We start from the raw sequence: 14,872 nt of genomic DNA, 5'->3' as shown, positions 1-14,872 counted from the left end.
GATCACGACGTGATGAATGGAAAAGAATTTAATAATGCGACAGAAGGCACACACCTTTACGCGCAACACCAATAGCATGTTAATAAATAAAATATATAGGTACAATTCTATGTTACGTACAATTTGAAAAAAAAATGCAAAAAGCAATTTCCATAATGAGATTTAGTGTTTGAGAGAGGAGCGAAAAAACGGAGGTTGGGGGATGAAAAGGAAATTTTCTTTACAGATGGGGAAAGGGAGGAAAAAGAAAAGCTCTGTGAGGACAATATCAAATATCCTGCAAATTTTGCATGCGTTGAACTCAATTCTGGTTGCTTTTTGTATGATGTCTTCATCCTACAAAAACATTCATCACATTGAAATTTTTCTTTTCAATGTAACTTTCTCTCGTATGCCAGAAGAATATTTAATAAAAGACTTTTGGCAGAGGATATGAAGCACTCCCTCGCCCAAGGTAGATATTTTTTTTCCTCTTTTATCTCTGAAGATACGAAAAGTTTTTTTTTCTGAGGAAAAAATCAAAGGACATTCCAATACATTAATTGATAAGTTTGCTCCTCTCAATGGGCATAAAGAATATTTTTCAACACCACCAAAGTTCCTTTTGCCTCTTGAGTTGTCCCATTTGGGGATCTTTTTTTTTTTGAGGGGTAATTTGGGTATGTCGTGTGGAAGAAATTGAGTGATGGTCTCATTGAAGAAACGTGGTCACGTTTTGTGGAGAAATTTTGGGGAAAATTTTCTGCCCTTGATCGCTCCATCCAACATTTTGAGAAACCCGTGCTGTGTGTGGTTCGCATTGAGAAATAGAGCATAAAATGCTACACCACGACCACATTTCTTCCTCTCAGAAAATACAAATCTGCCATTGAGAATTTTTACGCAAATAGACAGGGCAATGTGTCTCGAATGTCTCAAGATAATTCTTCTTTTTCCAACAAAAAAAAGCTCAGCATGGGAACAAGACAAAAAAGAAGACGATGGCAATGTCGATTGAGTCTCCTCTTTTGAAATTGAAGTCTTTGGGTGCGAGTTCAATTAATCAAAACAATTTTGCGCCCAGCGAGGATAAAGAAAGCTTTTAATTACAAGGGGCGGTAAAATGAGGGAGGAAATTGGGACATCTGGGAGATAATTAAATTCTTTCAATTTCCTCAAATTGTCTCCGGCCAGCAGAAAAAGTCATTTCCATGCTGCGCGTGAGAAAACCTCTCACAAACATTCCACTATCATATACTGTCGTTCAACGTGACTAATGGGAATAGGAAAGATTAGAAAAATAGATTAAATTGGAAAATTAGATACACAAAGATATCGTTTTTGCAACAATTTCAATCTATTAACAAAATGTTGATTTCCTTCATCTTTTCTTTAATCTAATCATCTTTCATTTTTCTTCATCTCCACATCCTTGGCGAAGCCTTAAAAATCAACGATTTCTACCAGAAAAGCTGCTCCTCTTAGTCTAATTTTTATGTGCAAAAAAACCACAAATCTAATAAATCAAACGTAAATTTTTAATCAATGCTACGCATAATTTTTCCGATTCAATGCCATTTGAATCTCTGCGTGTTTCTTATTGCAAGAAAACCACATTCTTGCATCATCCTTAGGTAGCCTTGTTGGAGGATTTTGGTAAATAAAACTCCAAAAGACGAGAAGAAGCTTTTAAAATGCTTTTAACCCTTAAATGCACTGAGAGGGACACTTTAAATACTCACAAACATTCGTCTACATTGACAGATTCTTGGCGATTTGGTGGCCCTTGAAGTTGCAGATAACGAAAAAGAGAGCACGCCTCATGATTCTCTGCATCTGGATCATCGCCCTCACCTCTACAATTCCTTGGGCGCTCTTCTTCGAACTGGTGCCTTTCTTCGGTGCCACACCAAATACCTCCACGGAAACCCGCGACATCCAGCTATGCTTGGAAGTGTGGCCTCCGGGAACTGATGGAGCACTTTACTTCCTCCTGGCCAACCTCATTGCCTGCTACATTCTACCCATGCTCCTCATCACCCTCTGCTACATCCTCATATGGGTTAAAGTGTGGCGAAGATCCATTCCGGGAGATTCCAAGGATGCCCAAATGGATAGAATGCAGCAGAAGTCCAAGGTAAGAGTTCTGCTAATTATTTCGAGAGATTTTTCTTCTAAAATTCTCTTTAGCATCCTCTCAAATGCATGCTGTTTCAGGAAAACAAAAAATCTTAAATTTTATTCTTCAGCGAGCTTTTGTATGAAACCACCAGGCGCCTCCATTGAGGAATTAAAATCTTTAGCAATGGAGACGCCTGGTGCATTGTTTTCTATGCAATATCAGAGAAAGGATTAAATTTCTTTAAAAAAAAACTTGCACAGTCCTTTTAGATAAAAACTCTTTTGTTTGTAAGTATGTACATATGGAAATTAATTATTTTTTTTATAGATAAAATTCTTTTTATAAAAATCCCCGCACTATGTCCATCATGCACAAAAAAAAACAAATTAACCTTTCAGGTAAAAGTGGTGAAGATGCTGGTAGCTGTGGTGATCCTCTTCGTGCTCTCATGGCTTCCACTCTACGTGATCTTTGCCCGAATAAAGTTTGGTGGTGCAATGAGTCCCAAAGAGGAGGAAATTTATCAAGTAGCTACACCAATAGCACAGTGGCTGGGTGCCTCAAATTCCTGCATCAATCCCATCCTGTATGCCTTCTTCAACAAGAAGTACCGTCGTGGATTTGCCGCCATTATCAAATCTCGCTCCTGCTGCGGCCGCCTGAGGTATCATTCCTATCCCTATGCCCATATCCCTGACAATTAAGTGCCTTACTTGCAGATATTACGAAAGTGTGGCAATCCCATCGTCCTCCACGAGCACACGAAAATCGTCGCACTACCACAACAATCAGAGCTCCACGAAGAAGCCACCGTACAGCCCAACGATCAAGAGTGATCCCGTGTCGTATATTTGTGAGCACAACGGGAAGAAGCACATTGCGAAGCAAGATAGCAATTTGTCGCGACAGATGCTCCTTAAACAGGATAGCAATGTGTCCAGGCAGTCATCACTGCTAAAGCAGGATAGCATTGGATCGAGGCAGAGCCTCACAAAGCAGGATACATGCAGCACTGTTTCACGCCAGGATAGCAATAATTCCCGGCAGATGTTGCTAAAACAGGAGAGCAATGGCTCTAGGCACATGCTTTCGAAGCAAGATTCGCAAATTTCGTACATTGACTCGAAGAAGGGACAACTGATGCGACAGGACTCGGATTTAGCCCGAAGGGGGCTCTTTAAGCAGGACAGCACCATTTCGTACATCGAACCAAGGAAGGGTGTCCTGTGCAAGCAGGATACTCAAATTTCCTACATCGAGAGCAAGAAGAACTCCCTGTCGAGTCAAGACAGCGTGGTGTCGTTCATTGAGCACAAGAGGCATCAGCTTGTGAAACAGGATTCAATCATGTCGTATGGGGACAAGCCAGGTAATTTGACAATACATGAGTGTGATGAGGATGCATGTGATGAGTCTGATTTTTGTGTGGATTGCAGTGCTTGTGAAACAGGACTCAGTCATATCGTTCGCCGATCAGAGGCGTGGATATCTCACGAAGCAGGATTCCGTAATAGCCTATCCTGCCACCAGACACGGTGAGGGTCATCACGTGTCCATCCTCAAGAAGACAGATTCACAGGGTAGCTCACCGAGTCGCAAGACCATTGAATTTATCTCACAGTAAAGCGACTCCTTGCGTCCTCGCTCTCTCGCCTCCGCTCCCCACACGGCAATGGAGATATCCTCTAGGCGACATTACATCGCCACATTACTTTTATTTGATCTTTTTTTCACCTCCACCTGCATTCGAGGGAGTATCTAATATGGACGCTGTGCGTTTCTTTAGTCATCATCATTTTCCCTCCACTCCATTTTCCACAAAGGAAATTCAGGTGTGACTGGCAGAGTTGGATGAAGAGCATAGGAAAATTTTTCCACATAAAGATTAGGATGAAATTTTTGCAAACTACAATTCTTTTTAATTTTCTTTTTTTCCGGTAATTTTTCATTAAAAAAATACGTAATTTTTTATTTCAATTTCATTTATATGAAAAACTTTAATGAAAATTTGTGCCTTCACAATTTAAGATTGTAAAATATTTTCAAATTTCTTTTTTGGATCTTCCCAACACTTTCCACATTCTTTTAACACAAAAAAATGATTATTTCCGCAAAAATGTAATGCCTAATCTTTATCTGGTGAGCTCCAACTCTGATGATTGGTTTAATTGAATTGGCATTTTGATGAATTGAAGCAATTAGTTATTGTAGTAAATTGCGAGTGATTTTCCCATGAGAGTTGACTCGTATTATATTTAGTAGATTGTCAAAACTAATTTCTAATACAGACGCAGGTCGTCTTCAGTAAAAATGAGAAAGAAAGAAAAAAAAACTATTTTTATTCACCAAAGAAAAACCTACTGCCCAATTTTCATTAAATCTCCCGCCAATTTATTTGAGGCGCAATAAAACGAAGATTTAGAGACAAAAACATAAAATAAAAAAAATTGAAACAATATTTAAAAATCAATAAATTTAGCCTAAATGTTAAGTGCATGGTAATTGTATAAATGTAAAAAAAATAAATAACTAAATAAAACTTATACGAGAAGAAATCTTCAATGAATAAATAATATATTGTATAAATGTGTATGAGGTAAATGTAAAATTAACATAAAAACTAAAAAGCTTAAGACTTAGATATAATTAAAACTTAAAAGAAAGATGAAGGAATGGTTAGAGAAATTAAACAAGAATTAATTTAGAATCGCATTTTAGGGTGATTGAAATGAAATTTCAAGGAACAGAAAAGCTTTTGAAATGAAAACTTTTTTAGATAAATCTCCCTCCGTGGAGAAAAAGGGGAAAATACTTGGCAAAAACAATGGATTTTGTTGGATGTAAACTTTTAAAACAAATAGCATTAACTTTGCAATGTTTAGGTCTCTACAGACATTATGGAATTACATACAAAAAAACAAATATTTAATGAGCTTCATTGCAGATGAAAATATCAAGAATTTTTCTTCAGTTGTAGTTCCCACAAATCATTAATTAAATAGTCAATATATAGGCAAATCCCATTCTAGTATTTTGGGCAGATTTTAGTGAGAAACTAGAAAAAATTAGAAAATAAATAAAAATGTACGATGTACGCACACTTTAGCACAAAAATGTTCCCAAACGAAAAGAGAATAGTGGGCCAGCAGTGGGTGGAATTTCGGGATAGGCTGAGAAAATCAATGACTACATTAAATAAGATTTCTTTATCTTTTAAAAATCTTGTAATTTTTTAATAGAATGTTTTAATAATTACTTCAAAAGTTGAAAAATTCAAATGAATCTAATGGTTTCTTAAGACTATTTTGCTTTTATTTGATTTTTTAATTTTATTGAATTTAATATTGAAAAAAAATACAAACTTTTCAAAACTTCGAAGTCATTGATTTTTCTTAATAAGTCGAGGGTAAATGTAATAAAACAAGAATTATAAAAAAAATATCCAATAAAACCAATAATATTTGTAATCGTATTGAGAGAAAGCTAAATGAAAATGTACCATGCTAATTGTTGAAGAAATCTAACTAATAAGAACAATACTTATATATATCATAAAATAGAGAAAAGAGATTTAACTAAAGTATAAAAAATAAAAAATAAAAATTCAGTATTGATGAGAGGATCTATTTTTGTATCTTTAAAAAAAAAACGAGGCATTAAAAGAAAAATCAAGACGATTTTCTTAAAATTCGTCAAGTGTGATAACGGGTTGAGTCTAAAAACAGAGAATTGAAAGAGAAAAAAAAACGAGAGATTTATTAAAGAATGTTGAAGAAAAAAACTCTAGATGTTTCAGAGAAAATAAAAACAAATTTCACTGTAAAGATGGTTAAAAAAATTTTTAAAGAGAGAATATAGAGAAAAAACATATTTTTACACTAAAATGACAAATTACATTAAAAAATGAATAGCTTACAGAAAAATTTCCTATATATTCATTAAATGTAAAGAAAAATAGAAATAGTTTATTATTTAGAATTTTATCTTTTAATTCCTTCATTTAATTCTCCCCCAAATTGATACGATTTATAAGAGCATTAGCATTGTATAGAGAAAAAAAGTGAAAGAGAGTAAAGAGCAGCATCCTTGTGCGTGATTGTGATTGAGAAGAGTGAAAGATGTGAATGGATTTTTTTCTTTTGAAAGCTTCTACATGGATTTTCCCAATGTCTTTTCTATCTGAGCACCACCCCATTTCTCGCAATTTTTCCTCCAAGAGCATGTGGTGTGTTGAAACCCCGAAATTCTCCTCATTTTTTGTACATCCTCCAATCCGGCCTCAAAGCACTTTCACAGAAAAATTTTCACCTCCAATGCAAATTTAAATCACGCAGCTATAAACCAACAATTATTAATCACAAACCCTTCTTAGAGAATAAGGATGTTATTCCGGATAAATGCTTTGAATGTTTCTTTTTGTTAATTTCTTTTACAGGGATAAAAAAAAATCATAAACAAGCATTTAATTAATTGAAAATGAATATAAAATTAAAACAAAATAAACATTAAATCATAATTTTAACGCGAAATGCTTTGCAAAATTCATAAAAGTTTAATTTAAATCTTGCTTTTATCACGCAAGAATTCTTGATCGCATGTATAAATTCCTCAAAGCTTTTCAATGTTTTTCTTCAGCTCACAGCACATAAAACCATAAAAATCATAAACACACAAAATATTTATTCGGAATATCATCAAACAACTAACTACTTCATAAAATGAAGAATAGAGAATCATCCTTCTTGCAAAGCACGAATAGGAATTGAGCATGTGCCGTGTGAATGAATTGAAATGAGTTAAAAAAAAACTAGATAAAGAATGTGAGAGTTTTTGAAAAAAAGCCCATGAATAGGAATAGAAAAAAATAATAAATTTAATAAAATTTGACTAATTTTAGTGTGAAGAGAAAAAATCAGTAAAATCACGTAAAAACTTTCTCTAGAGAACATTTGAAATATACAAATTTATTACGAACAAAAAAGGAGAAAAAGGGTACGTGCCTATTGAAATAAAATGAGAGAAATGTGTAACTTCATTGCATTTTCTACTTTATAATGTGTAAAAAAAAATAAATGAAAAAAGTTCTTTGAATATATATTCGCTTACAGGTGAATAGATAAAATTTTTCCTACAATGAACCAACAACAAAAAATCCATTCAATTCCTGATTAAAAGAAAACTTTTTTGATGCGTACCCCCGAAAGAAAATTCAATGTAATTTATGAGAAAAAAAAGGCAGGCGTATAATATTGATGAAAGAAGACAAATAAAGGTAAAAAATTTTTTGTAGTCCATTAAAAAATACATCGTTCGACGTAATATTGATAACGAATTTTATCCAAAATCACTCGTTTTTTGGTCATTTTTTATATTAAATTATTATAAAAAGAATAAATCTGCATTTTGAGAAGAAGAAAAACAATCATTTTTCAACTTTTTGAACTGCATTGAGATAGTTTCTAGCCATAAAATATGTATATTCCTCCAAGGAGTTTTCACACCAGTCTCTCTCTCAAATTCGGATATTTTTGCAAAATTATTGCAAATCTTATACATACGACATTTGCTAAATACATATAAAATTGGAAAAGAAATCATTAAAATGAGGTTTTTCAAATGGAATAAAATGCAGTACAAGTTTTAAAAAGAAAAGTAAATTAAATGTTCATAAATAAATGGATTTAAAAGAAAATTTGACTATTTTAACTCAAAATGGGACTTTTCATGTTAAGAAAATTGTCGCAAAAGATTAATTTTGTTGAAGGACCTTCTATTTGTCAGGAAAAGATGTAAAATAAATTAATTTTCTTCTTAAAAATTGCAGAAATTCATTACAAATTTAAAGGTGACTAAGGTGTCGATTCTGTTAAAAATCTTTTATCAAAACTTGAAAGTTTTTTTTTAATATTTAGACAATTGATGCTTTTAAGACGTTCTGTTGTCGTGCAATAAAGGAAAAATACTCTGTTCCAGAAATCTTTCAGAGCAGTCTTTACAGATTTCCAGCAAAGCATTTTTCATTTTTTTCTTGCAAGATACCAGAAACTGTCATATATCTTTTTAAAGAATCGATCCCAAATGTTTGTTTCTTAAATAATAGGAAAAATATTCTTCCAGCAATTTTTAAAGATCTTTCTTAAATATTTCTGGAAGCATAAATATTTTTTCTTTCTTTTATCTTTCTTGGTGAATATGGAATTTCCTCAACAATCAAAATTCCTTTCAATTTAAAACAATTGAGAACTTCTGCAAAAACTTAAGTTTTTCTTTACATAATCCTTCATTCCTGTGTACCTCCAATATTTCGACCATAAGACAGATGATGATGTTGCAAAAACACATCAAATAAGGAAAATAAATCAATATAAAAGCAAAAAAAAAACTGTTGAAATAAAGTAATAAAATATATCAAGAAAAACATACAAGAAATATTTAAAATAAAATTTAACTCAACATAAAGAAACTGCAGCAGGAAAAACAAAGTGTTAAATGTACTCTTTTACCTGATGGTCTCAATTTACGTACAATGAAATGTTTGATTTTCTTCCGGATGGGTGTGGGAAAATTCTGAATTTGTATGTAAAAAAAAGAGGCAATAAACGAAAAGTTGAAACAAAGAAGAAAAAAAGTTGAATAACAATCCGCCCAACGATGATTGCGTATCAGAATTTTTCGTAAATCACCTTTTTTTTTTGAGCAACACACAATGAAAGAAAAATCAGCCACTAAATTTCTTTATAAAAAAAAAGATTATGTGTGTATTTTAAATAACTAAATAAAATAGAAGAGAATGAAAGAAATTATAAAAAGGTACATATCGATTTATCATGAAGAATAGAAAACTTTTTGACTGAAATCATATCACGTTCTATCTTAATTTTCCTCCCAATCAGATTTTACTAGAGAAAAAACCAAAGAGATTTATAAAACATTATAGGATTGCATAAATGCCGAGTAAGAAAAAAGATGTAATAATGAGCAATTAATTTCTCTCCAATTTTTTATATAAACAAAGGCATATAAAAGAGAATTTACTAAAAAACAAAACAAAGAATGTTATTAAAGTAAAAATACAAAAATAGAACATTTTCTCCTCAATTTGGGTGAATTTTTTAAACAAAAAAAAAAGAACCTTTTAATCGCTTCACTCATACAAAAAAAGGACAACTCATTGCAAGTAAGGAAAAAAAGAAAACCTACCAATTAATAAAAAAAATGAGCAAATGATGATAAAATACAAATAAAAACATACAGTGAACAGCTTCTCCATATATAAGATTAATTTAATGAAAAAAGAACAAAAATATTATAGCATAAAATAAAAAAAACTAAAAAATAACCAAATAAATATTATATAGATAACTTTAATCAAGAAAATGATGGAGAAAAACTATTTGAAAAAAAAAACGAAATAATTAAATTGCTTTCCAAGGAAAAAAAATCATCATTTATATAGAACAATGAGAAGAAAATGTATTTGAGCAAATAAAACTGGAGAAACTACATAAAATAGTACCTATAATAACATTTAGGCAATCTCTTATATAAAAAAAAATAAATAAATAAAATGAAAAGAAAAATGAGAGATAAAAGTAGAGGAGAGATTTTCATTTAAGGTATGACGAATTATTTAATTTTCTATACAAATGCGCTGCAACCAGCACAAAATACATGTTAATTTAACCAAATCAAACAAATACCTATTGAATAAATATTACTGTAAAAATTATATTTATGCAAAGTTCTTTTACTTTCCAAACACTCCTTAGGGGAGTCTCTTGGGCAAATTGTTAGAATTTACACATTCTTAATCCTTAATGTTTAATTTTCTTGGAGTTTTTCTTAAACTTGGTGTTTTCGATGTTGGTTACATTTATAAAAATACAAAGGTAGGTTTTTCTCAGGATCAACTGGATGGATTTTGATGGGATAAAAAGCAAATGAAAGAGAACATGTCAGTGGAAAATGTACCGGAACAGAATTTCGAATTTCCATTCTGGGGCTGAGAAAAATGGAAAAACGTCAAAAGTATCTGAACAAAAGTCACATTTTTCCACTTTTCTCAGCCCCAGAATGGAAATTCAAAATTCTGTTCCGGTACATTTTCCACTGACATGTTCACTTTCATTTGCTTTTTACCCCATCAAAATTCATCCAGTAGGTCCTGAGAAAAACCTACCTTTGTATTTTGAGAAAAATCACAAAATGGCGTCGCACCTAAGATGGCGGAAAGTGATTTTCTTACTCTTCAATAATAAGTCTTTAAATGTTGCCAACGACTTGAAAACCAAATTTAAGAAAAACCCCAAGAAAAATAAAACCGTTTAATTTCACCAGTTCTCAAAAAAAACCCCCCTTAACGCCCTCAATGTTTCTTCTAAGGGTTTTTATCGGGCAAACGGATCATACGAATAAAAAACGAATCATTCAGTAACTAATAATCTTTATTAGAATATTTAATTTTCCAAAATATTTATTTCAAATTTGCAATAAAGCTGAATTTCGGCCAAGAACTTTTCTCCAATTATGCCCGCTTTCCAGATTTCTTTAGCAGACGATTCTTAGATCCAGCCGCTGCTCCCTTTCGTGCTCCCTGCACAATATTCCTGAATTGACCTGCACTCTTGGCGCGTTTCCTAATAAAAATAGAATAAATAAAGATTTTATTAGAACTTTAAGCTCAAAAGCTTGAAAATCCATTCACATCTCTTACCTCTTGTTGAGAGTACTCTTGTCCAGAGGGATGTAGGCGTAGGGATCGAATTTTCCTTTCCGTTTAACATCTCCGCGTGCCTTCTTTGCTTGATATTCTTGTCCAAATGTAGCCCCAGAAGCTTTCGTTGATGCCTTTGATAGCCACGATGCTGCAGTCTTTCCTGACTTTCCGGAATAGGCGGACAATGGTCGATGAATTCCCGAACCACCCGGACGATAGCCCGTCTGCCCCGACGCAGCACTCAAGGCATCTTCTGCTTTTCGTTTACGGGACTTTGGAACCTCCTCAATGGGTTCTTCATCACTTGAATCCTCCATCAGACGATTCCTCTTCGATTGCTTACTCTCTTCCATTTCCTCTTCATCAGAATCCTCTTCAGCTTGTCCTGCTTTTGGTTCCTCAATCACCAAACGCCCATCTGCGTCCACCTTGAACCCTCTATTGGGATTCTTCTTTTTCTTCTCAACAATCTCTTCCGCTTCCGGACGTGAAGTTGTGATCTTTCCAATTGCATTGACATCAGCAAGATCAACAATTGTGTCAGCATCCTCCTTTATGAATGCCTCCTTGGCCTTCTTACTCTTCTTCGGCGGCTCCTTTGGCTGTTCCTCATCGAAATCTGAATCCGAATCCGCCAAAACATCATCAATTGTATCAATTTTCTTCTCAAGCATCTCTTCAGCTACTTCCTCATCTGAATCATCTTTCTGGTGACTCTTCTCGAGATCTTGACGTTTCCTCCGTGCTTGCTCCTTCTTGATATTCTTCAGTCTCTTGTGCGTTACTTCATCATTCCCCGGGACGAGTTTGATAATCTCCTCAGCTGTAAATCTCCTGCAAAGACGTCTGTACAGGAAACCAATTTGCTTCCTGCAGTATCGTTTTGTGTCCGGTACCATTACGGAGAGATTCTTGAGGATAACTGGCAAGTGATTTGCCACCAGAGGTACAGGAAGGACACGTACAAACACTAGAAGGAATCCAACACATGATGCCACAATAGATCTCTGCTTCCCAGTGATGTACGTGAGGATTTGTTGAAGAACAAATTCAATCGTTGTTACCCGGAGATTACCGGCAAACCGCTGGAAGAAGAATTTGAGGACGAGGATTGTGTTTGTGATGAGTGTTTGATCTCCAGCCAGTCCAGAAGAGAGAGTATCAATCAGCTCATTGAGCTTCCCGTCCTTTTCATGCAAATCCCCAATCGTTTGAAGCAAATCATCCGCTACGTTGTCCTTTGTCCCATAGAAGCTTCCATATGCAAGAATAAGCTCCGGAATTGTCTTCTTAACCAAGATTGAATCACTCGTGAGCTTCTTGGCATGACTAAACATCACAGCGAGGCAAGTGAGACGCAATCCTTGGCATTGAGCTGAAGTTTTCGCAAAGCACGAAAGGAGCAGATCACGAATTTCAATTTTTCGCTTTGACGTGAATTCCTTACAGCCTTGATTTTCACTCCTGAGAATCTCCACGAGGAATTGATAAGTCTTCTTCTGTTGCTGCCCAAAACGATCATCCTCCTTGACAACCACAGGATTCTTCTTCTTTCTCTCCAAAATTGGGCAAACGTACTTATCAAAGAGTTCACTGAGCTTCTCCTCATCCATAAAGATCGCCAGGGTACGAACGAGCGTAAAGAGAGACTCTGATGTGAATTTCCCCGGTGGATTTCCCTTCAATTGCCCCATTGCTGTGTCAAAGAGTTGATTGCGAACTGTGTGAGGAGTCAGTTCCAGGTAAACCTTCACAACTTCCAACGCAAGCTCCCTCTGCTCAGCTTCATACGTTGTTGTTGGCTTTGTTGTGTAGATATTGAAGAAAATCGGCATGAAGTTCTTGGCGAATCTCTCCAATTCTGCCCTGCAGGCATCAGTGGGATTCGTGCAGAGTTCCTTGAGGCCATCGAGTACAGGAGATCTGAGTTCGGGATTGTGCGTCAAAACACTCCCGAGTGTCCTTGCGACAGTCTGGAAATTCTCCGGATCAATTGGTTGACGGCAGAAGCCCGGAAATAGGCCCCAAAGTTGACAACAGAGTAGCTCATAAGTGTGAGCAACTGTGGAATTCTTCTCCTCCGAGTACTTCTTCCACTTATTGCGACACTGATCCGCAAGGCTCAGAATGTGATTGGAGAAAAAGCTGAGCCGTGCATTATTGATAGATTCCCGCAGAAGTGGAAGGATCCAGCTGCGATTGAGGGATACAACGCCATTTGATTCTGTGAGTGGGATTGCTTTGAGAACTCTTTCCGGGCCCATTGTTGAAATTGCCATCACGAGACAATGCTCAATTTCCACCCTTACGGAACTATCTGTATCATAGAGGCGTCCTATTGTGGCTACAGTCTCCTGAAGCGCGTCCCCAAAGTGACTGCCACAGATCTCAAAGGTGACTTTGAGGATTACAAAGACCTGCTTTGAGGCATGTCCAAAGGGACTATCTGTGAGGACTTTGCTGATGAATTTAATAACCTTCTGCAGCGAAGATGAATGACTGGGCAGTTCTTTGGGATTCTCACAGCATGGCTTGACACAGTCGTAGAGGATTTCCTTGAGAGCATTTGATGTGGTTGAAACAATTTCAAATTTATCGCTAATCCACAGATCTGACGTGCAGATTTCCACAAAACGCGGCAAAGCTCGACTGCACAGGTGCAGATCTCTCTGAGCTAGACACAGGAGGCCCTCCTTGATCACAGTCACCCATACAATGGTCTGCCGGACGTCCAATTGATCAGGACGATATCCATAGATGGCCGAAATGAGTTTCCCAATAAGCTGGCCCCCAACATTCGGAGATTTGCTGGAGAACAGTGCGTGCAATGTGTGGAAGCACGATATTCTCAACAGGATATTCGATGCCGTCATAATAGACAAGATACTCTCACAAATAATCTTAACATCTTCCTCCTTGAATACCCCAATTACATCCTGCAGAAGCCCTAAAGTGTGCAAGACAAGAGTCTGAGAATTTGCAACTTTCTCCGAATTGAATTGCATCGCACAGAACTTCCGGACAATTCCACTTGCCGGATGGACTTTCACTTCCTTCCCAGGTGCCTCTGGGTTTGCCTCCATAAAGCAACTTCCCTTCAAGATACTCGTTACCCCATGTTGGGCAGCTTTGCGAATTTTTGCACGTGAATGAATGGTAAATGCCAGCACTGATTCAAAGTATTTAATTGTGGAGGAGAGTGTCCAGAGTGCGTACTCCTGATTCCGCAGTAACACACTCATGCACCCAATCACATTCCTCCAGACACTCTGATTTTCCTTCTCCATAAATTCTTGCATTATATTGAAGAGTAACTCACCGGTTTCGGAGAATTTCTTCCTCAGCACTGCCTGAGGGACTGTTTTGATTCCCATTGAGAGGAGTGAGAGAGCAGCTGCTGTTTGATTGTCCTCCTTGACATTACTCAACACCTCCAGGAGGGCGACAAAATACTCCGTGGATGATTGCTGACCTTTTTGGTCATTAATTACTTCAGTTATAGCCGCCAAAACAGCCAACATGTCCTTGTGTAGGTTGGAATCTGCCCGGAAGCGAGTAAGCAATCTAAAATTTTTAAAGAGGAAGCGTTAGAACTCATTTAAATCTTTCATTATGAACTTCCTGGCTACTTACTTCCCAAAGCTTGCATTTGTACAATCTGTATAGTTTGTGGCGAATGTCTTGAATGTCTTCCCAGCAGACTCAGTCATCATCTCATCCAGACTCACTGATTTCATACTAAGCGCAATATCTTTCACCGTGGGATCAGTTTGTGGGGAAATAAACATCTGTCGAGCTTCATGTTGCATCACAGCATCCTGCGTGAGTCCACTCTTTTGACCATCTGGCGGAGCTACAATGAAAATACGTTAACGGGGGTACAATAAAACTTCCCGGAAGCACCTACCGAGGCTCAAGTTTGGCTGGAAAAAACGTGACTTTGCCTTGCTGCGATGCTTGAAGTTTTGCGGATTGGTAACAGCTGAATGTCCTGATGCCCATCGTTTTCCTTTACTGTGACTCTTCAACTTTGACCTAAACTTTGCCATTTTGCC

The 14,872-nt window shown here is 35.9% G+C and overlaps 2 protein-coding genes across 3 annotated transcripts in view; one reads left to right on the top strand and one right to left on the bottom strand.

Annotated features, from left to right (window-relative positions):
- Nucleotides 1-6,089, top strand: part of LOC129787680 (neuropeptide SIFamide receptor-like) — a 44,834-nt gene extending 38,745 nt beyond the window's left edge. The window contains exons 4-7 of one of the 2 annotated variants that reach the window (XM_055823409.1): nt 1,744-2,116; nt 2,500-2,765; nt 2,833-3,470; nt 3,538-6,089. In XM_055823409.1, the coding sequence (XP_055679384.1) occupies nt 1,744-2,116; nt 2,500-2,765; nt 2,833-3,470; nt 3,538-3,725 (1,465 nt within the window). In that variant the 3' untranslated portion in view covers nt 3,726-6,089. Of the gene's footprint in view, nt 1-1,743; nt 2,117-2,499; nt 2,766-2,820; nt 3,471-3,537 lie in introns of both variants that reach the window. The other variant, XM_055823408.1, reaches the window with a different exon arrangement.
- A 4,438-nt stretch (nt 6,090-10,527) lies between these two features.
- On the bottom strand, nt 10,528-14,866 carry LOC129787676 (RRP12-like protein). Its single transcript, XM_055823403.1, has 4 exons — nt 14,725-14,866; nt 14,451-14,670; nt 10,815-14,381; nt 10,528-10,737 (listed from the first exon to the last, which is right to left on the bottom strand). The coding sequence occupies exons 1-4, from the start codon at nt 14,864-14,866 to the stop codon at nt 10,626-10,628; spliced, it is 4,041 nt and encodes a 1,346-aa protein (XP_055679378.1). The 3' UTR covers nt 10,528-10,625.
- Between the last annotated feature and the right edge of the window lie 6 nt (nt 14,867-14,872).

This window comes from Lutzomyia longipalpis, chromosome 1 (assembly GCF_024334085.1).
Source record: "Lutzomyia longipalpis isolate SR_M1_2022 chromosome 1, ASM2433408v1".
NCBI classification, from domain to species: Eukaryota; Metazoa; Arthropoda; class Insecta; order Diptera; family Psychodidae; genus Lutzomyia; species Lutzomyia longipalpis.
This window is presented reverse-complemented; position numbering and strand designations above follow the sequence as displayed.

What these genes read in the sequence shown, in the direction of transcription:
- LOC129787676 (XM_055823403.1), bottom strand. Translation starts at nt 14,866, where the DNA reads ATGGCAAAGTTTAGGTCAAAGTTGAAGAGTCACAGTAAAGGAAAACGA. An exon ending in ACAAATGCAAGCTTTGGGAA is followed by an intron (nt 14,382 to 14,450) that starts GTAAGTAGCCAG and finishes TAAAAATTTTAG; the next exon opens with ATTGCTTACTCGCTTCCGGG. An exon ending in AAGAGTACTCTCAACAAGAG is followed by an intron (nt 10,738 to 10,814) that starts GTAAGAGATGTG and finishes TATTTTTATTAG; the next exon opens with GAAACGCGCCAAGAGTGCAG.